General features: G+C 38.0%; 2 protein-coding genes across 3 annotated transcripts in view; one reads left to right on the top strand and one right to left on the bottom strand.

Annotated features, from left to right (window-relative positions):
• Positions 1 to 5,617, top strand: part of ppargc1b (peroxisome proliferator-activated receptor gamma, coactivator 1 beta) — a 45,168-nt gene extending 39,551 nt beyond the window's left edge. For both annotated transcript variants that reach the window (XM_053631025.1, XM_053631024.1), the window contains exon 12: positions 1,143 to 5,617. In XM_053631025.1, the coding sequence (XP_053487000.1) occupies positions 1,143 to 1,234 (92 nt within the window). In that variant the 3' untranslated portion in view covers positions 1,235 to 5,617. The remainder of the gene's footprint in view (positions 1 to 1,142) is intronic.
• Positions 5,618 to 5,921: 304 nt separating this feature from the next.
• Positions 5,922 to 21,828, bottom strand: pde6a (phosphodiesterase 6A, cGMP-specific, rod, alpha). Its single transcript, XM_053631023.1, has 22 exons — positions 21,352 to 21,828; positions 19,561 to 19,713; positions 19,025 to 19,114; positions 18,792 to 18,932; positions 17,607 to 17,681; positions 17,427 to 17,491; positions 16,733 to 16,799; positions 16,526 to 16,573; positions 16,205 to 16,354; positions 15,858 to 16,001; positions 15,601 to 15,666; positions 15,363 to 15,509; positions 14,589 to 14,696; positions 13,825 to 13,934; positions 13,584 to 13,671; positions 13,301 to 13,401; positions 13,043 to 13,150; positions 12,810 to 12,873; positions 9,538 to 9,612; positions 9,121 to 9,204; positions 7,623 to 7,791; positions 5,922 to 6,331 (listed from the first exon to the last, which is right to left on the bottom strand). Exons 1-22 carry the CDS (start codon positions 21,826 to 21,828, stop codon positions 6,285 to 6,287), a joined length of 2,577 nt encoding a protein of 858 aa, XP_053486998.1. The 3' UTR covers positions 5,922 to 6,284.
• Between the last annotated feature and the right edge of the window lie 1,005 nt (positions 21,829 to 22,833).

Raw genomic sequence — 22,833 nt, 5'->3', positions numbered from 1 at the left:
CATTAATGGCTGTGTGTTGAGTTATTTTGAGGGGACAGCAAATTTACACTGTTATACAAGCTGTACACTCACTACTTTACATTGTAGCAAAGTGTCATTTCTTCAGTGTTGTCACATTAAAAGACAATCAAATATTTACAAAATGTGAGGGTGTACTCACTTTTGTGAGATACTGTAACTGTATATGACCTCTTGATTAAAGCTTAAACAAAAAAAAGATTGGTATCTGGATCGGTTTCGGCTGTAAAAATCTTGATCGGAGCATCCCTAATGAACACCATTAAACTATAGCGCTTTGCATCTGACGAGTAAATGAACTCACCCAATCCATCCTATAAGAGATTATTCAGATATATTTACAATATATGCAGAGCGGTTCGAGAACTGGCTCCAGCCCAGAACCATGACGGCGGAAAATGTCTAATAGTGTAGCTTTAAATATATTTAAGAGGAGCAGACTTCAAACACTGAACATTGATGTTTATTGTATTTGTTTACAAGATGGAACAGGTTAACTTTTTTTTGCATACAGTCTGTAAAATTAACTGAAAATATTAAATTTAGTTTATCAGAAGGTAAATTAATTAGTCATGGCTCACACTATGTTCCTAAATTTTGTCATAATTGACCAGCTCAAGTTTTCTCATGCCTACTTGTGTATTATATTGTGGCATGAGAAAACTTAATAAATGTGAAAGTGCAATAAAATATGTTGTCACTAAGCTCAATTAATAATCATGATAAATAATCGAGATCTCAATATTGATCAAAATAATCGGGATTATCATTTTGGCCATAAGCGTGCAGCCCTACTTTAAAATACTATACTGGGCGGCATACTATACTGTACTATACTACACTACACCTAGCTATGCTAGGCTGTACTATGCTATAACCTGTAGATAGTAAGTAGTTGAGCTCAAAATTAATTTTGATTTGAATTTTAAATGTTGTTTAGTGGTATGTCAAAATGACTTTTCCAAAGGTCTTCTTTAGTAATTATTCAGTTATACCACAAGTCTGGTCGCTTTGACTTATTACTATTACTAGATGTTACACACTGACCTGTTTGACTTAAAACCTTCGTAAATGTTAGTAAAGTAATGTCCTACTACAACTGTGCTTTGTGTTTGGCTGTTCAGATGAGGCAGGACCAGGCCCAGTGAAGAGCAAGTATGACGCTCTGGACTTTGACACTTTGCTTAAGGAGGCCCAGAGGAGTCTACACCGCTGATACGCCTTACTGACAGCTCAGTGATCCTCATTCCTGAGCCACCTCACAACCTCAGCCCAGACTCCTCCTCATGTTTACATTTTCGAACATTGAAATCGGGGAAACAAAATTGGACCTTCTTATTGAGGCCGGAGTGCTGCTGAGGCATGAGGACGAAACCGAGAAATGAAACAACAACAGAAAGAAGTGTGTGGACGTCAAACACTAGTGGCCTCTGAGCGGCCCTGGTTTCTGTAGCAAACCCTTGCCCTCTCTGTTTGGTCGTTGTGACGTCTGTACGTGTGTTGCTTTTTTCGCTTCTTTTTTTGTAAACTTTTGTCACTTTTTCGGTGGAACTGCAACTCACCATTTTGTCGTACAAATATATAAACGATAATTGCTTTATATTAGCAAAGCGTTGTGGATGTTCAACTGTGTGTTACAATGACAAAAAAGTGTGGGGGAAACAAACAACAACAAAAAAAAAACTCATAGAGTTTACAAATCAAAAAGAACAAAAAAAAATCTGTCTTTTTTTTGTCATTTTAGTGCTTCCTTATTTCATCTATGCACTCAAACGAGGTAGCGCTTGTGGTTTTCTTGCCTCTCCCCTCCTTCTATGGTTGGGTTCTTGCTGCTGGCTGCCACATATAACAAGCAATGGAGCCCGAAGACCTAACCAACTTTACTGTACCACTACTGTACAACTGCACCATTCACATTTACTCAGCACATCCATAATGCTTTCAGTGTGTCAGGTTCTAGGTATGCAATCAGTGCGCTTGGATGCATAGTGTCCTTTTTAGAATGAAGAAAAAAAACAATGACCATTAACGTTAAAAAAAGACTCTCAAAGGAAAATTTGGACTCACAGTAGAATGTATCCCTCAAGGATATGAATATTGATCAGTATCAGCTAGTTACACATCCCATCAACTCAATAGCCATTGGACTACAGATGAGTGTCTACGGGTAGAGAGAAGGGCCATGGAAATCCGGGAGGAAGTTATTACTAAAGCTCAATCTCCCGAGAGGTACCAGTGTATCTCTATGTTGTTTACATCTCCCTCTCTCACATGCTCTCTCTATACTCAGTTTTTCTACTCTCTCCTATCTAATAGGGGAAGGTCTTCGGGTTTTTCTAGCTCTTGCCTCGTACTTTAAACTCTTAATCGTTCTCTGTCTGTGTTTGGAGTGTAAAAGTATACCCACGTATATCTGATTGTGCCGTCTCTGTGTTTCCTCGGGTCCCGGGATGGGCTTGGCCCCAAGTTTCATGAACCTGGGAGACAGTCACTCTCTGCTTTGTATTTGTTTTTTTAAATATGGGGGGTTTGATTCTATCCTGTAGATCCTGTATAGTGGAGCCATGTGCTTTTAAGTGTGTGCGTGTGTGTGTGTGTGTTTCTTATGCATGATCCCTGCCTCACCTATTTTAACCAATCACCTCCTCAGTAACACACCAGGAAACTGAATGTTTACATCATTTGAATCCTTCTTTGACTTTAATCGAGCGCACACTAAGTACAACACGCCTTATTCAGCGTTAAGGCTACTCTATCAGGATGTGCCTTTTTGGCCGACCCTAGATATTCGTTCGTACACACTCTTTTCGTAGAACCTACACCGTTTTAAAATAAAAACCTGAATGAGTTTTTTGTTCTTAGTACATATACTACTGAAGGAGGATGTGCTGTTTACATGACTATATATAGATCTATATATACATGGGTATATAATCTGTACATAGCCCTGTGTCTAATGTAAACATGACTTGTATGGTTGTGTGTTGTACAGCGATGTGTTCACATGTGTGTTCAAAAACTGGGGTGTCAGGTTGCCTGCTAGGGCAAAGGTGTATTAATGGTGCAAGCACGTGATGAGGATTTAAGTTGAGCAATACAGGGAAGCACGAAAAGGGACGTGGCTTCAAAAGTCAGACTCTGTTGTAAAAAAGTATCCCTTTAGAAGATGATAATGAGCTATTTTCTGTTCTTGCTTATTTTTAATTATTGTATTTAAAAAAAAAAAACAGATTTAAGATGCAATACATGTTATCAGAGACAGTCTTTCTCCTAAATGAAAGGATTTATTCTGAAAATTACTTGGCAGTCTTTGAGATGAGATCCTGTTCTGTATGTCGCAGTGAAATACTGATTGAGAACTGGACTGTAGTATCACTAACAGCTTCTCATTTTACTAATCTGCAAGATGTAGATTAGTACCCTTGACTTTGGGTGCCGTGTGTAATATTGCCACCAAAAATCCCTCTCACACAGTGGTGAACTTGTACGATTTGGATTTCTGACTGTGTGTGTGTGTGCGTGAGTGTGTGCGAGTGTATGTCATCGGACTGCTGGAGTGGGGGATTGTTGGTCAGTACTGAGACACTCTAATGGGTCAAATGAAGGTCTTGCAGACAGTCTCGTCAGGAGAGCCTTAAACCAACGGTCGGGGAAACAGCTATTAAGCTTTTATTAATATCTACTGTCCTTTTAAAAGTCCAATCTGTTTTCTTAAGTGAACTTTTTCAATACAGCCATACAAAAAGTTATATAGAGTACATATATATGAATCTATATGTATTTGTGTTGGTGTAGATAAATATATATATAAATATATATAGAAGATATAATTTCTTATAGAATTTTGACCATTTATTCAGCTTTTGAAAGCACTTCAATACATTTTAACATATGGTGTCAATCTAGAATATACAGACTGAGATAATCAAAATAAAAAGAAAAAAAAACTCCCAAAGGGAACCCTCTTTAAATGCAATACATCTCCATTTTAGCAATCACTATTTGACCAAAAAGTATACTTAATGTATGTACAGGAAAAGTGCAGTACCACATTGAATCTGTCTCATGAGTGAATGTCATGACCGGCTTTCTTGGCCCTTGTGTGTATGAGAGCATCTGTGTTGTCATTGCTACAATGAGAAGTGTAAGGAAAGAGACAAATCTTCTCACTTTATAACAATGTCACATCCTTGGTCAGAAAATATCGCAATATTGGAAAATATTTGTCAACTAAATCACGATTGTTTTATCAAAACAAATATTTATATACGCTACATCATGATCATAAATATCAAAATTCAGTCCCGTTTTGTGTTTATTTTGTGCCGAAGCGTCAGAGAACAAGGCGTCTGATGTCTTTGTGAATCCATGAAGCCAGTGATGGATGTAGTCTTGCTGCTTCAGTATCGTGTGTTTGGTGGAAACAAAATCAGCATCAAAGGGCATACATTGATTTCTTTCTTGTTTCATTTCTATCGATATTTTTTTTTTCCTTTACATCTAATGACTATCAAACTCACTATGATTTTCCTTTTTTTAATGTAGTTTTTTGGAATATGGTAAATACTTCTAGTAAGATTTTCTATTTTTACATATATTGTTTTATTTTTAGGTTTTTTTTTTCTTTTGGGTTTTTAAATTTTATTTATATGTCACTTAGCTTGAATGTCTTTTAATGGTGTTTTTTTCCCTTTATATTGTGTGATTTCATATGTCTTGAGAATGGAGACAAATGCATTTCAGTATTTTTGAATTGTTGAAATCTAGTTTCACAGATTATCTATATGGTGGAAATTATCTGATGTTATAAATTATATTTTAATTCATGTAAATAGTTGGGGAAAAAAAGATGATGGCTTCCTTTTAAACTGAATACATTTCTCTTCTGAGATTGTTTACATTATTAAACTATAGAAACTGATCCTCATATACTGTAAAAAAAAAAAAAAAAAAAAAACAACAACAACAAACAAACAAACAAACAAACAAAAAAACAACTGATATATATTCATTGATTTGGCTCCAGACAATAAAAAACGTCCTAATGAACACTGACAGTGTGTGTTGTCTGTTAATGCATGTGGTACAGTGTTTTATCATTTATTTGTTATACTCCACTTCAAAATAAGTTTGACAAGGATTAATGTGTTATGGGCTGATTTACCCTCCACATAAAGCACTGTTAGCACTATGAAATTATTCCTGGAATGAGCAGTGCAGGCTGGACTGGAGTTCGAGAGGGGAGGGTGCTGAATCCCTGTTATAGCTGAGCTATACACTGTGTAAGCAGCAGATGCATGATTGGCTACTGAAAATTCTGTAACCAGGCAAAGTCTCATGGGAAGGAAAAAGAGAAGACCCTTTACGTTAATGCAGTATCCCGATGATGATGCTGGTGGTAGTTTACTGCTGCATTGCCTTGTGTGATTCTGCTTTCTGCATAAGCTCTGTGTGTGTGTGTGTGTGTGTGTGTGTGTGTGTGTGTGTGTGTGTGAATGCACGTAAAGATCTTGAAAGCACAGGGTTTAGAACACACACCTGCAGCTGTTCAATCCCAGGACAGTACACCATTACGTCACGCAATGCTGACGTACCCATCGCAGACACACGTAAATGTGCGTCTGCGATGACGTCAGCACTGTAGTTAAAGCCCCCCTCATTCACCAGCTCCTAATCTGCCAATCAGCTCTCTCGCCTCCCTTGTTCAATTACGCTATCCCCTGCAGGCATCATCATGCCATGTGTTAGATGATTATGCACGCTCCCTGTGGAACAGTTAGCACACTAGAGCTCAGCCGAGTGTGCAGCATCCTCTAGGCGGAGAGGAGGATGTAAGACAACACGTAAAACAGATTTTATTTTTTTTGCTGTATGCGGTGGGGGGGGGGGGGGGGGTTGGGAGTCTATTTTGGACATTTCCAAATTCTTTGTGCTGTAATTATGTTATAATAATGTTCATAAAAGGTCAGTGGACATCATCATTACACTTCCTCTATGATTACCCACCCAGACATCGAACATGCTCATCCCTTACTCTGTGTAATCACATTTTATTGGCTACCAAGTGCTATATTGAGAAGAAGTTAATTGAACAGGCAATTTATTCTATAGATCACATAGTGATTTTATTTAGTATATTTACTTACCCCTAGCTATATCACTGACATTAAAGTAGTTATTTTGATACATTTAATATTCTAAACTCTTAAATGTGAAACCTAACTGAAAATGGGAATAAATAGATATGTATTTGGAATATTGAAGACTCAGCTGAGGACACAGGTCTTGGACTGGGAGGCCTGGGCTGCACTTGCTGGAAGAGAAAAGATCATAGCTTAGGTCACTATTTCTCAGTCAGTGTTTAGTGTCAAATCTGCCTTTTTACTTTACTGTCTTTTTCTTAACCTCTAAAACTCTAAAGAAACCAAAAAATTATCCTGATGCTTATACTTAAGATATTTCCAACACACTTTGCACAGCTTGACTTTATAGTATACAGTTGTAGAAGAGTAATGATGTACACCGCTCAGCCATAACATTAAAATCACATGCCTAATATTGTGCAGGTCCCCCTTGTGCCACCAAAACAGCTCTGACCCGTCGAGGCATGGACTCCACAAGACCTCTGAAGGTGTTCTGTGGTATCTGGCCACACCAAGATATTAGCAGCAGCTCCTGTATGTTGAGAGGTGGGGCCTCCATGGATTGGACTTGTTTGTCCAGCACATCCTACAGATGCTTGATCGGATTGAGATCTGGGGAATTTGGAGGCCAAGTCAACACCTTGAACTCTTTGTCATGTTCCTTAAATCATTCCTGAACAATTTTGTGGAAGGGTGCATTATCCTACTGAAAGAGGTCACTGCCTTTAGGGAATACCATTGCCATGAAGGGGTGTACTTGGTCTGCAACAATGTTTAGTTAGGTGGTATGTGTCAAAGTAACATCCAAATGAATGCCAGGACCCAAGGTTTCCCAGCAGAATCACACTGCCTCCATCAACTTGCTTTCTTTCCATAGTGTATCCTGGTGCCAACTCTTCCCCAGGTAAGTGATGCACATGCACACGCCCATCCACATGATGTAAAAGAAAATGAGATTCATCAGGCCAGGCTTTTTTATTGCTCCATGGATCAGTTCTGATGCTCACCTGCCCTTTGTAGGTGCTTTCAATTTTCTATTATAGCCAGCATTATCTTTTTCTTCAATTTGTGCTACAGTAGGTCTTGTGTGGGATCCGACCAGACAGGCTCCCCACATGCATCAATAAGCGTTGGGCGCCCATGACCCTGTCTCTGGTTCACCAGTTGTCCTTCCTTGGGCCACTTTTAGTAGGTACTAACCACTGCATACCGAGAACATCCCATAAGACCTGCCATTTTGGAGACGATCTGACCCAGTTGTCTAGCCATCACAACATGGTCCTTGTCAAAGTATCTCAGATCCTTACACTTTCCCATGAACTGACTGTTCACTTGCTGCCTAATATATCCCACACCTTGACAGGGGCCATTGTAACAAGATAATCAGTGTTATTCACATCAACTGTCAGTGGTTTTAATGTTATGGCTGACCAGTGAACAAGCCAGTTTTAAAGTTTTTACCCTGTTTGACAGCTGCTTCCGCAGCTGCAGCCTCTTCCTTAGCCTTCTTGGCTTCCTCAATCTTCGCCAGTTTAGCCTCATGTATTTCTTTAAGTGCATTCCACTCCTTCCTGTTGTTCAGTAGCCTGTCCAGCATGGGTGTGATCTGCAAGTGGAAGCGAGAGAACTCCTGCAGGGAGATATGGAAAAGTGTGTAATGCTACCGCAGTTAGTCAAGCTAATCACAAACAAGCATATATGTGATGTGTGATTACCACAGTCTAGAATATTGACGTTTCTCAGAAAAGAACATACATTCTGTTTACTCTCAAATCTATTGTTGGAGCAGTCAGTGAAGATTTAAGTAAAAATGAATTTTTGTAGGACACTATGAATTCCTTAGTCAAGCTCTAAACAATCTACTGTACTTTTTCAGAGAGAAGTCAATATAAAAAATCCTGTATTTCTCCAGTGCTCCATCATCACTAGAAAATTGCATAAAGGAAACCACAAATTCTTTCCAGCAGTGTGTCAATATCTCCAGGCACCAGAAAAGCTACTTCCTATATGCAGTCAAACTTACAACGGCTTAATTGCTTCACAAACAACTTATGTTTTGTGTTTAAGATACAATAATGTTTCTGTGCAATATTTATCTGTGCTGTATTCTCCTCTGTACAATATATATATATATATATATATATATATATATATATATATATATATATATATATATATATATATATATATTGTACAGAGGAGAATATATATATATATATATATATGTGTGTGTGTGTTTGTGTGTGTGTGTGTGTGTGTTGTAATTCTGATTTGAAAGTTGGATAAACCTGTATAAGAACAGATCTGGGAAAACATTATCTCTTGTTAGAGGGTAACTCTTATAGTTTTAATACAACTGTATAACATGCTGAAATTATTATCTTGTAACTCCACATTAAGTTTTCCTTTAATGGTGGATAACAGGAATGCATTTTAAGTGGTAGTGCAGACTCTGCCAAAAAGCTTTGAAGAATTTATTTTGATTTTCAAATCTAGGAATTACATTTAGGGTAGTTTTTTTATGATCTTGACAGCCAATTCTTATAATATTTAAATATTAATGAACACACCAACAAGAAATAAAGTTGAGAAAAACCTAGAGTGATTAAAGCTGAGTTCCATTTTAGCACACTTAAACTAGGGAGTGATGAGAGATGCTGAACTTAGTTTCTCCTCAGCTAAATTGGCTGACTCATTAGGCCATTTATTTTCATCTTAGAAGCAAACTTTATAAATAATGCATTTAAAATTCTCCCATTGCATTTTTACACTCTACTCTCTTTAATTGTTAGACCCACTTACTACATTACCATTAAAACTACAAATTAAAACTATTAAACTAGCCTTGTCACTTAATTACAGTATTTTCTATACAGGTGCAAATCTATCAATGTCTAGAAAACCTGGAAGCCTTTAGGGGTGCAAGTAAATGGTGGCACATCAAAATGGAAGGCCTCACCTTGTACACAAATGAGCAGACGAAATCGATGAAACCACACTGCAGTTTGGGGAGTTCATCTGCTTTGTTTCTGTCCATCATGGGCTAGAGTGTAAACAGAACTTAGCATTAAGATGTAGTGAAACAAACCATTTTAAAATCATTTGTTGCACTTAATGCAAGTTAGTAGCCATATGAAAGAACAGGATATGAAAGGCTATGGTGGCAGTGTGGTGGAAAATGGGCAAGTTAAAGAATGGAGCAGCTGCCTGGGCCACTATGACCGCTCTTTATGACTCACTGCACCACATAATAGGCAGTACATCACGATGTGTCCTATGGGCAATCTCTCTTTCTTTTTTCTACTCGTTGTCTTTGCCACCATGGCCTTCTCCTCCTCCTCTTCTCTGTGTCTCATAATTCTGGTGAATGTCTCACAATAGGTTGTTGCTCCAGCACAGTCCTCTCCAGGTCACCCTGCTCCCAAAACTCTGCAGCCACAGACAGTGCCACCTGCAGGATCACACAGGCACAAACCACATGAGTTTAAACATACCAGGATGTGGTGTCAAGCATGCCTTTAGGAATAGGGCAGGAAAAGAAAACTGCCCAAAACTCACATAGCATTTAGATAATCACAACTGTTAGAGACAGTGCTTAGAATGACTTCTAGGCTTTAGCCTTTGCAGTTGTAAGAGCTCATAAGGTTGCTTGATACTTATTAGTGTTGATGCTAAGTGAAGTGATTACTAAGCACTGATTAAGTTTCCTGTGTGTGCTTCATTTATAAATTTGTTCTGCCTTATGCAAACAAATGTACAGTATCTCACAAAAGTGAGTACACCCTCACATTTTTGTAAATATTTGATTATATCTTTTCATGTGACAACACTGAAGAAATGACACTTTGCTACAATGTAAAGTAGTGAGTGTACAGCTTGTGTAACAGTGTAAATTTGCTGTCCCCTCAAAATAACTCAATACACAGCCATTAATGACTAAACCGCTGGCAACAAAAGTGAGCACACCCCTAAGTGAAAATGTCCAAATTGGGCCCAAAGTGTCAATATTTTGTGTGGCCACCATTATTTTCCAGCACTGCCTTAACCCTCTTGGGTATGGAGTTCACCAGAGCTTCACAGGTTGCCACTGGAGTCCTCTTCCACTCCTCCATGATGACATCACAGAGCTGGTGGATGTTAGAGACCTTGTGCTCCTCCACCTTCCGTTTGAGGATGCCCCACAGATGCTCAATAGGGTTTAGGTCTGGAGACATACTTGGCCAGTCCATCACCTTCACCCTCAGCTTCTTTAGCAAGGCAGTGGTAATCTTGGAGGTGTGTTTGGGGTCATTATCATGCTGGAATTCAAGCTGGGATCATGCTCTGCTTCAGTATGTCACAGTACATGTTGGCATTCATGGTTCCCACAATGAACTGTAGCTCCCCTGTACTGGCAGCACTCATGCAGCCCCAGACCATGACACTCCCACCACCATGCTTGACTGTAGGCAAGACACACTTGTCTTTGTACTCCTCACCTGGTTGCCACCACACATGCTTGACACCATCTGAACCAAATAAGTTTATCTTGGTCTCATCAGACCACAGGACATGGTTCCAGTAATCCATGTCCTTAGTCTGCTTGTCTTCAGCAAACTGTTTGCGGGCTTTCTTGTGCATCATCTTTAGAAGAGGCTTCCTTCTGGGACGACAGCCATGCAGACCAATTTGACGCAGTGTGCGGCTTATGGTCTGAGCACTGACAGGCTGACCCCCCACCCCTTCAACCTCTGCAGCAATGCTGGCAGCACTCATACAGCTATTTCCCAAACACAACCTCTGGATATGACGCTGAGTACATGTACTCAACTTCTTTGGTCGACCATGGCAAGGCCTGTTCTGAGTGGAACCTGTCCTATTAAACCGCTGTATGCTCTTGGCCACCATGCTGCAGCTCAGTGTCAGGATCTTGGCAATCTTCTTATAGCTTAGGCCATCTTTATGTAGAGCAACAATTCTTTTTTCAGATCCTCAGAGAGTTCTTTGCCATGAGGTGCCATGTTGAACTTTCAGTGACCAGTATGAGGGAGTGTGAGAGCAATGACACCAAATTTAACATGCCTGCTCCCCATTCACACCTGAGACCTTATAACACTAACAAGTCACATGACACCGGGGAGGGAAAATGGCTAATTGGGCCCAATTTGGACATTTTCACTTAGGGGTGTACTCACTTTTGTTGCCAGCAGTTTAGTCATTAATGGCTGTGTGTTGAGTTATTTTGAGGGGACAGCAAATTTACACTGTTACACAAGCTGTACACTCACTACTTTACATTGTAGCAAAGTGTCATTTCTCCAGTGTTGTCACATGAAAAGATATGATCAAATATTTACAAAAATGTGAGGGGTGTACTCACTTTTGTGAGATACTATACATAGATTACACTACAGTGGAATATCGGCTGAGGCAGAACATGGAGATAAGTTGTCTGATTGTAATCTTTTGTGTCTCTAGCAGCAATAAAATTAGATTAGCAGTCAACTGATATTTTCTTAGATGGGATATCAGTCTGTCTCTGCAATGAATCTTCTGAATAAACCATTTAAATTTATATGTGAAATAACTGCAAGGAAGCATCTTATTTAAAAAGGGGTTTAATTTGCTGCTACACTCTCTGGAAAAAGAAAAATGATAATATTCACAAGTATTTGATGTAAGCTGTTATTCTTGAACGTTCAAAGATTAAAAATTGGATATAGAGGTCTACACATGTTTTTTTTTTAACTGTTTTTAAAAAATCCCACTCCCACCTCCTCCCAAAGAAATTCTGACCAAACCTGATAGCTTCCAAAAAATTCTCTACAATCCTGCCAGTTCCCAAAGGAATTCTGACCAATTCTGCCTTTTGTTCAAGGAATTCTGACCAATCCTGCCAATTCCTGGATGACTTTGGACCGATTTTGCAAGCTCTCAAAGAAACTGAGTAATCCTGCCTGCTAACAAATGAATTCTGACCAGGCCTGCCAGCTCACAAAGGAATTTTGATCAATCCTACCTGTTCCCAAAGGAATTCTAACTGATCCTGCCTGCTGCTCAAGGAATTCATGTACAATCATGTCCACTCCAACAGAACGTTTGATCATTGTCATATTTGTTTGTACCTCAAAGTTGGTTCTGTTTCCAAAAATAAAAACAAATAACTAATTTAATCTATTGCCAAACTAACCTGGATGATCAACAGTGCCTTTTTTGTCTTACAAGCTTCATGCAAGTAAGAAACATCTGCTGCCACATCTTTTTGTTGGGTCCCAAGAGATCTCAGTCCCAATAAACACCCCTAACTGAATGCAATTAATCGGCTCAACAGGACCAAAGTAACAAACTACTCTGCTGGTGATCACACAATTGAACAGGACCAAAACATTATGCTCAGTCATTATTTTTTTCCCCATTTTTTTTTTCCATAGCTTAGGTACCTACTTTAGCCTGTCATACATAATCATCAGCATGGCTGCAGATTCGTAAATGCATATAATAACATAGTTTAAACAACTTATTACATTACCATATGAAAAGCACCCGAATCTCATTACAGTATATTGCCTGACAGCACAGATATATTTGTGCAGCCACAGCCTTTTTATGCAGGAGCTGTTGAATCTCGCCTGCTGAGCAAAACTGCATTATGCCAAAGTAATGCCATACCTTGCTCTGGATCTCCCAGGGCTTGGCAATAGCAGACAAATCACATGCAGTCATCATCATTGCCCTGCCATGGAAAAACCATCAACATCATACTGTGAATCTGTGAATCTTCTCACATGGACTCACATCGTAGTCAAAAATGGAGAAAGCAATGGTATATTTCTCATTCTGTGAGTTAGTCAAATATTACTGCTGCAGGGTTATATTGTGGCAACACTGTGTACGTTACTTACATCACAATTTCTTTCCTGGTCGTCTCCAGCATCATGTATTTGGTCCAGTCGTTCCAGTTCTCATAGGTTTTGGATTGATCCACAATTTTTTGAAACATGGTCCTTTTTCTACAAGCAATATAACAATTAAATGAATGTCATTCACAGTGATACACTACTGACAGCTCAGAAATGTTCTAACAGTTTCCATAGTGATACCCTCATCAACAAGCCACTGTTCACATACCATATTCACAGCATAATATGTAATATCCTTACTTGAAATACAAGGCCAAGTCTGTGGCAATAATAGCTACATCCATCAAATGGATGACAGTGTCGTGCTGCCGTCGATTAAGATTCTGGTAGATATTCAAAGCCTGAAAATATGAATATATATATATACAGTGAATAGAAGAACATGCAATCTCTTTTTTCATTCAGATCCTAGAGGTCAGGTTTGTTTGAATTTGCTTTGCATGCACAAGACAAGATGTAATTTCATTACAATATTATGAGATGATTTGATAAATTTAGGAAGCACATCAACTCTTAGGCTCACTTCATCTCTCAGCAGGGTTTTACCAAACTCCAGATGGTGCCTCTCGAGAATGGAAGAACCGTGCAGCTTTGCCAGTGGGTTCCCAGATCTGAGAAAATAATTCCACAAAGGAGATGATCTAAAACATGCTAAATTAATGTCACACAAATAAGAAGCAACATATTACAGAGAGATGCTGTCATCAAAAGTAACTGTAACATCTCTGCAGTTTATGGCTGTAATTACGGTATGCAGCTCATACTTCATTTGGTAGAGGTTGTTTGTCCCACGGTGATCGATATCATGGCATAATCCGGCTGTGACCATGGCCATGGCCTCCAAGTCTGTGTAGTAGCGCTTCAGGTCACCCGTCTGAGAGAAATATTTAGAATATTAACTCATGTTTTGTTCTGTTTTCAGTTTATGTGCTGTTGATCACTTTTGATTTTGAACAAATACAATAGTACAAGATCTAATTTAAAGTATCAAATATATGGAAATATTTGGAAATAAACATGAAAATAGACAAAAATCCATTTTTTGCGGAAAAAAAATGGCTGAGAGTGCAAATAAGACATGTTACATGCTCTGTAACCTCATTTTTGTTTCATATTTACAATTATGACCTGAACCTATATTAAAGGGTTAAAGAACATCTCTGCGGAGCTGCGGGAGGAGACTCAATGTCTGTACTGGACTCCAGAGAGCTCATTACATTCAGTGACACCTGGGAATGATGCTCATCAAGGACTGGACTTACACCAGCAACAAAATTCCATCCTGCCTGCCATATGACTCAATGTCAGTGTTTACTGATGAGGCAGCATGAAGCAGTTTCATGCCTGGATGCCTCATTATCTTGCTTCTAGAGCTCCTTTTTAAGGAATACATACTGTAGGAGGGCACTATACCCATACATATTTCCAGCACATTTAAAAATGTGACAAATCTATTCAAAGATTCAATTGTTGGTCTATTATTTGCTGAATGCATCTAGTGCTTGTTGCTAACACAGCTGCTCTTTACCATGAGAAGTGTGAACATCGTCTGGCCCACATTGAAGCCGTGTCTCCAATTGTGGTAAGTAATCTTTCTGTAGCCTTTACTGACTGAGTACACGAATCTCACCAACACCTGGAAACATATGAGCACTTTAATTACCTTCTTAACCAAGCAGTGTGAGTTATGAAATCCTTATTTTATATCACAGAAGTGGTACTGGGGCTCCTAAGTGGTGCAACAGAAAAGTGTTCATCATGAGATCATGAATTTGAATCCCAATGATACCACAACCATCCATGGCTGGGAGTCCAATTAAGCAAATTTGGGAATGTTCCCATTTATGTGAGTGGGATGGTGTTGCCCTCTCCCCTGTCAATCAGCACAACACTAGCCAGTTGTGGACATCTTGAGATCTTGGGAGATCAAATTGGTAGAAAATGGTTTTTTTTGTTGTTGTTTTTTTTTTTTTTAATGACCATGTACAGATTTTTTTAAACTTGGCTTTCTTCCTACCCACTAGCTAGAGCTTCTCTACCACATGACAGCTACTAGTCTAGAAGTGTGGGAGTTAAGATATAAAGCCACTCAATGGCACTCCACTCAATCTTTTCACACTACTGCTAAAACACTTCGAGGAGTGCACTAACAGTCCCACTCTAAATACATGGGCTATGGTTGACTAGGGAAGAAACAAAGCCAATTTTTGCCACCCAGAGAGCAGAGCCATTTACGCTGTCTGGGACCCCTGGATTGCCATAATTTGAGATATCGATTGGCTCGTTGTTAGCTCTAACTCACCTCGCGAGGTATATGAAACTTGTCCACCACTCCCAGCTCATAGTACATTGAAATACCACACTTAACCAGGTCCATTTCAGTATGCACAAAGTCATAGAAATGAAACTCATAGATCTCGGATTCCTTTGGGTTTGGTAGAGTGTCTTTCTACAAGACAGATAAAATGACATTTAAACATGTAGCTAATGAATCATATTTAAATATTTCTTTTCATTCAGGTCACTTTTTTCTTTTTTACCAGAATGTCTTCCAATTCATCTTCTTCACATTCATGTGGTTCTTTCCCATACATCTCACGTGTATTCTAACACAAAAACCCAATAATAATAGAATTATTTTAGCAACATCATAGGGTAAGATAATAGTCTCTTTGCAGGTTACTATACTAACATATAATATTTTTACTGTACAAGATTTAAAAGTTATTTAAATGGTCTGGGTAATGTATTTATTTTATCAAGATACATACGATGATGTTATGGTGCAGAAACTCACCAAGATGTTCTGGATCTCATCCTTTCTGCACTTGACATGGTAAAGCACCATGTCCTGAAATATGTCCTTGCGATTCTCTAGCTTGTTCATCTTATCATAAGTGTCTGTGTTGAGCACTGACCAACCCAGGAACTGAGTTAGAGACTGATATAAAACAGAACAAGAACTGGAATTAAAATAAACTTGATGATCACTGGAATTCAACCAGTTTATTTTCACTGAAATAAAGATTAATAAATGAGAACACACTGACTTCTTCACAGTCTCTGGGTGAAGAGTTCATAACTCAATAATGCAGAGTCTGCTGTGTAAAAATACAACAGTGACTCAGTCTTATCCGCAAATACCTCCATTAGTGTTTCGTCCATTTCATCGAACGGCTTTCCATCTTTCCTGTTATAGAATGTTGCTACGCCAACTATTTCCTCTTTCTTGTTCACGATCGGTAGAGACAAGACATTCTTTACAGTCCATCCTGATTCATCCAAAGGCTCTTTCTTATAATAATAACAACAGTAATAAATAAATAAATAAATAAAAAATAAAAAAGAGTTTAGGTTCAGAGCACATTTTAGTTTAATACAGTTCACTTTTTCAGCAAGTGATAAATTAAAAATAATAAAAATAAATTCACTCAAAATAAAAATTAAAAAAATAATTGAATTTACTTGAAAGTTGAAGAAGTCATCCTGGGCAGCATTCATGATGTTACAGATCTGGAGGAAAGACAGAGACCATCAACATCATGAGATTGACCAGTACTAAAAAGGTTTAATCCATTAATTGCTGTGTCCAGAGTATTCCATCATTACATTCAGATAATGCCTTTCTGCTTGTGACTGGCGTGATTGTTTTGTTAGATAGAGGACTCTTACCAGGCCATTTTCAGCCACATAGGTGGGCAGTCCACTGACAAGAGCCCAGTGATCAGCAGGGGGGTTCCTACATAAGAGTTGCAAAAATATGACAATATACAATATGTACAATACATCTTTTTGTACTTGTAAATAGTATTTAGTCTATATGATTATATGCTTTAGCAAATAATCAAATAGATTAAATACTAATTGTAATTCTTTTCTAAAATTATGCGTGATGAATACAATTTGGTTTAATGATCAAATGTATGTAAACAACAATTAACAATTTCCACGATTTGAAAGAATACATTTCTCTACAACACAGTGTGAAACTGTATTATATAATCATTATTATCCCATTATCCAACACTATTTATTTATCAGAGCTCAGCTCTGCTTGAAAATGTGGGGAAGCCCTCCATTTGTGAATGCAGGCCATGCCTTTAACGCAAGGCGGCGCGAGATGTGATTTTGCTAGATAGATGGGGCCCTTTTTTGTTTGAAGAGAGATAGAGTTGATTGGGTGGAGATCTTTCTGAGCTTCTTCATAAATTGGTGGTGTTTTTATGGTGTTATACTTCATTCTTCTATATTTTAATAAAAGCAGTGTCTCTTTGTGACAGTCATAATTGGCTTCAGCCAAAGGCTATAAATAAATCCTAGTAATTAAATTTCTGAGATCAGAAATGATAAAAGTGGGGTGACTTACGGTATTACTTTAATGTCCTCCTTTCCATGTAATATATAATCAATCACTTTGTAGAAAATGATTTCCTGAGGGGAAAGTAATATCATGAGTTTCTCCTGAACACACACAGGTGTGTTTGTAAAATAGAATATAGGATTTAAAAACTGAATGTTACTTATTGCCATATTTTATGGTACTCACTCTGCCATCAGGAGTCTTTGGTCCTGTATATGGAGGCACCTCACCCATCAGAACAGGCCAAAGGTCAAAGAACTCCTAAAAGCATAATAAGAGATGCTTATAGGAATGTTAGCACTTACTGATGCACAATTTTGTCAATTTATTATTTTATATGGAGTCCACAAATAAAAATATATTAATACTTGAGTAATGCTTTCATAATGAATTAATACATGCACTAATGCTTAGCACATCAGGAAGTAACGAAGTGTATACAATAACAGCCAACTGAGTCATATATGAGTCATATATACATTACTAATGGTAATAGAATTAACATCATATTAACTTATCCTGTAAATTAATACTGTGACTTGTAGTATTAATGAAGATCATTAATTGTTGTTTTAAAAAAAAAATACTTATTTACACAGTGTACTGTAGGTTAATCCAAACATTAGCTTATTTAAGTAACTGGGACAGTTCACAATCCCAAATTCAAACTTAGCACCACTAATTTAGAAGGTTCATTTATACAGTACAAGCATATGGTAAGGAATGTGACATAGGGTAATTAAGAGTAGAAGAGTTGCAAACAGTTGTTGAGGCCTAGCTCACAGTTGTATGTTTCATGGTAGTACCACAGTTGTATGTTTCAAGGTAGTAACTACATTGTTTCCAAACACACCCTTCTTAATGTTCATTATCTTTAATTATACTGCAAATCATGATATGAACAGATTGAGTTAGCAAGTGTGCAAATATGTTAATACTTAATTAGTATCATTGTTATTGGTCATATACTGTATGACTCAGAGGGTGTTAATGAATACTTTTCATTATTTGCTGATTATCTAAGGAGCATCATGATACGATTAGTTGTTAGATGATAGATGTTAGGTTAGGTTAATATGTAAGTATTAATAAATGCTTATTTATGGACCTAATTTTTAAGTATTACAAAGAATTGTATGTGTCATTTTTGCATTTTGGACTTTGTGTCTCAAAGTGGCAATGGAGGAGCTTGTCTTACATCCCAGTATACTGTTTTCAATTTTCACAACAGATGTTTACATATCAAGAGTTTTTGTAAAGACACATGGTTAACATTTAATCTACTTATTACCATTCTCTAATCAGGAAGAAAAAAAAAACCCAGTTCTAATTCAAACGTCATAGCACTACTGCAGTGATCAGCTAAATTACTTTTGTCTTGGTCATGTCCAAAAGGCCCACGGAGTAGCGGTCACAGTTGAGAAAGGCTCGCACTGTGTACAGGGCTTTGTGGAACTGCCTCTCAATATCCGTCAGCTCCTCAAACACTTTGCTGGCAGACCAGAGCAAAACCTACAAGGTAGATGTGAATGGAAGCCATTAATTAAGCCACCATGTTACTGCACTAGGCAAAACCATTATAAAAATATTACTAATCATCTCACCTGTCCTCTTCTGGTTTCACAGTTGTGCAAGTAGCTAAGGTGAAAGACTCGAAGAACAAGATTGGCAAAGTTCAAATATTTGTTCACCGTCTGAAAAAAAAACAAACAGGCAGGTTTCAGGTAGGAGTTACTCTAACATTAACAGTTAAGCTGGGAAGATAAGATGGGCATAGAAATAAGGTATAAACATTTCCGTACATTTCTAAACACACATGGTGTAATGGCAAGTTTTATGCTATCTTGAATAAGATATGATGAATAATATGATGTACACCAGTGGTCACCAACCCTCTTCCTTGAGATGTACCTTCCTTCTCCAACCAAAATCTAACACATCTGTTTTAGTTGATCAAGAAGTTCTTAAGATAATGATTATATGGTCAGGTGGGCACAATTATGGTTGGAGCTAAAGTCTTCAGGAAGGTAGATCTCCAAGAACAGGGTTGGTGACAACTGATCTATCTGATTATCTGAGAGAGAGAGAGAGAGAGAGAGAGAGAGAGAGAGAAATATGGGGGAATGGGAAAGACAGACACCTCTTCATCTTGTGTGGTGAAACAGGAGCCACCAATCTTGTTCACCGCCATTATGACGGCCACCATGTCCTTCCCGTTCATGATGGGAGTAGCCAGTATGTTCTTAGTCTCATACTCTGTCAGTGTGTCCACAAAGTCACTGAAGTGGGGGCACTGATCAAAGAACCACATGTTAAGAATCATTAAAAATGCATGAGACAACCTACAAAGACTGCAGTGATGAACAATAAACTATGATATTTCCATGCAACATTATAGCTAGTTTTGAATTGAATTTATTCGCCTGTTCGCCATTTGATCTTTTCCCTAAAGTCTAAGAAGGCTACATATATATAAAGTCAATTTTGTTATTAAATGAGCAACTGCCAAATGTCTGTTTGAACATATGGCTCAGATCATGTAAAACAAAATAAATCAGGAATTGAGTATTCAATCTGCTGTCATTCTTCAACAACAGCTCATGTGGCCATTACTGACTAGTTATCAACACTTCCTATCTTTCTTACTATATAGTTTATGGACATTTGTGATTTAGTTATAAATAAAAGGTGCAGGTACAGTAAGCTGCTGCTATTCCGCTGACTTAGAGAACACGGCTTTATGCACTGACCTTTAAATATAATCCAGGGTCACTCTAATTCAAGCAAGATTAAAGAGCTTTATTCCCTGTGGCCCATCATAGCCAGTGGAAAGAAACAGACCTAATGCGCTAATTCCACTCTGCACTCATATAGTTTGTGGAGCAAATAATTTACCCAAAGAGCAATTGAAGCAATCAAATCAAAGAGGTATCTTTTAGCATATTATTAAAGACAGAGTTGTTGAACATACTGTATAGTGATATTTTCAGCTGGTCAGTTAGACAGGAGATGGGTTAAAGCAAGGAGGGAGTGCCACTGCTGTATTCCAGACACTTTGTATTTCAGTCACATTTTCATTGAAGAAGATAAAGGCAGTCAATTTATTACAGATGATTATATGCTCTGGAGTGGTCGTGTTCTACAGAGACAGGTGTTTTCCAGGATGAGTAGCAGATTTTCATGCCAGACAGAGAGGAGAGCGAGACAGTCTGTTCCTTTCTGAACTGATTGCTATAAGGAAGAATTTCATGGTTTTCATTTCAGACCAGTGTCATGCACATTTGATAATGTGCCTTTATTTGTAGTAGTGTGATTCGGGATTAAATTAATCCACTGGATCTTTGAGTTTTATGACTCAAAATTTGATACTATTTGAAATGTACTATTCCTGCAAGAAAACAAATATAACTATGTTGATCTACTAACACAAAGTGATTATTAGAGAGTATTAAATGTGTTGCAATGGTTTAAAATCGCAAATGGAGTGTAATTTGTAATATTCTTTACCTAGCAGGAAAAATATAATAAATCACTGCACTGAGGAGTATTTTGCCCTTATTTGATTTATAAAATAAAGTTTTTAGTCTGCTGGCAAGTTCTTAAAATCATGTCATGCTACAGAAATGTAAACTTACACTGCTCTCTACTGGTCAAAATATATCTTTTTTATGCTTTATGAAATACAGTGTCATGTTGCTTTAGTTCACACACAAAATGAATTAGAAAATTAGAAATATTAATATTCTATCAAAATTCTAAATATCTATACAGGTTTCAGTCATCTAGATCATTGTGAATGTCTCGTAGCAGAAAATTAAAATCACTGGATGTTTCATTGAGATTTATTCAGTACTAATCTTGAAGATAATGATAAATTGTGAACAATAAAATTGAGATTATAACACATGTTCAGCCCTAGACGTTAATTTACCTGTGTCACATCAGGTACATTAACTGTCTTCTTGACAGTGGCAACATGACCCACAATTCCCATGTCCAGTGGATACACGATCTCACTATCTGGAGGGACCAGGCATTCCTCCAATGTGGCATCTTTGTGGACATTGAAGAGGCGAGTGGCCAGCTCGGCCGTGCCATTCCTCTGCCGGTACATGAACAGGCTCATGCGGTCAGCACGCATGATGAAGCTCAGATGGCGCATGAGGTTGAACAGAGCCTTCTCCATCTGTAGATGGTCCTGTAGGTCCCGTACCATGTCAAACACAATCTCACTCTCCTCCACAGAGCTCAGGTCATGGTACTGGCTGATGTCAACGGCAGTCTTCTTGGATGTGGACAGCAGGTTCGACACAACCTGGGCCCTAAAGTGGGTATCATAGTATTGCTTGGCAAAGGTAGGGTTACTGTCCAAAAACCTTTCAGCCACGTCCTGGTCTACTACAGCCATATAGCTGCCTTAGCTGAGAAAAAAAACTGATGTCCTTTGAGAGTTTCCTGTAGGACTGTAACTGCACACACTCCAGTGGTGTGTAATGTCTTCTACATTTACTATGTGGGCAGAACTAATTGGGATTATGTGGATTGCTTTAAAGAGGCGTGCACTCAGTGATCAGGCACTAAGGTTGGACGAGGAGGCCTGGGGTGCAGTCAGCGTTCCAATTCATCCCAAATGTGTTCAGTGGGGTTGAGGTACAGGGCTCTGTGCAGGCCACTCAAGTTCTTGCACTCTTGGCCAACCATATTTTCATGGATTTCACTTTGTGTACAGGGGCATTGTCATGCTTGGGCAGTGTCAGGTTTGGGCCTCTTAGTTGCAGTGAAGGGAAATTGAAATGCTACAGCCTACAAAGACATCTTATACAACTGTGTGCTTCCAATTTTGTGGCAAAAGTTTGGGGGAAAACTACGTATGGGTGTGTTGTTACGGTGTCCACATACTTTTGGCCACATAGAATACATTATCGTAGAAAGATTCTGCAAGAGAACACAGGAAATTAAATTGATACACTTTTGTAATTGTACTTGAAAGTGTCAAAATCATTTTTAAGACTATAAACTCAATTGGGGATCAGCATTCTGTATATTGAAATACTGTATCTGTGTGAGACCTATCTACAGACATGTCTGTGACCTACTACTACTACTACTACTACTAATAATAATAATAATAACAACAACAACAACAACAACAATAATAACACTACTACTACCACTACTACTAATAATAATAACAACAACAACAACAACAATAATAATAATAATAATAATAATAATAACACTACTACTACCACTACTACTACTACTACTGCTACTACTACTAATAATAAAACTACTACTATTATTATTAGTAGTAGTAGTAGTAGTAACAACAACAACAGTAATAATAAAACTACTACTACTATTACTATTAGTAGTAATAGTAGTAGTAGTAGTAACATTATTATTATTATTA

Source organism: Ictalurus furcatus, chromosome 8 (genome assembly GCF_023375685.1).
Source record: "Ictalurus furcatus strain D&B chromosome 8, Billie_1.0, whole genome shotgun sequence".
Classification (NCBI taxonomy): Eukaryota; Metazoa; Chordata; class Actinopteri; order Siluriformes; family Ictaluridae; genus Ictalurus; species Ictalurus furcatus.
The sequence above is the reverse complement of the archived record's forward strand: the minus strand, read 5'-3'. Positions and strand labels throughout refer to the sequence as shown.

What these genes read in the sequence shown, in the direction of transcription:
- pde6a (XM_053631023.1), bottom strand. Translation starts at nt 21,828, where the DNA reads ATGGCTGTAGTAGACCAGGACGTGGCTGAAAGGTTTTTGGACAGTAAC. An exon ending in TGGACGAAACACTAATGGAG is followed by an intron (nt 16,002 to 16,204) that starts GTATTTGCGGAT and finishes GTTTTATATCAG; the next exon opens with TCTCTAACTCAGTTCCTGGG. An exon ending in AGTTTCATATACCTCGCGAG is followed by an intron (nt 14,697 to 15,362) that starts GTGAGTTAGAGC and finishes ATATGTTTCCAG; the next exon opens with GTGTTGGTGAGATTCGTGTA.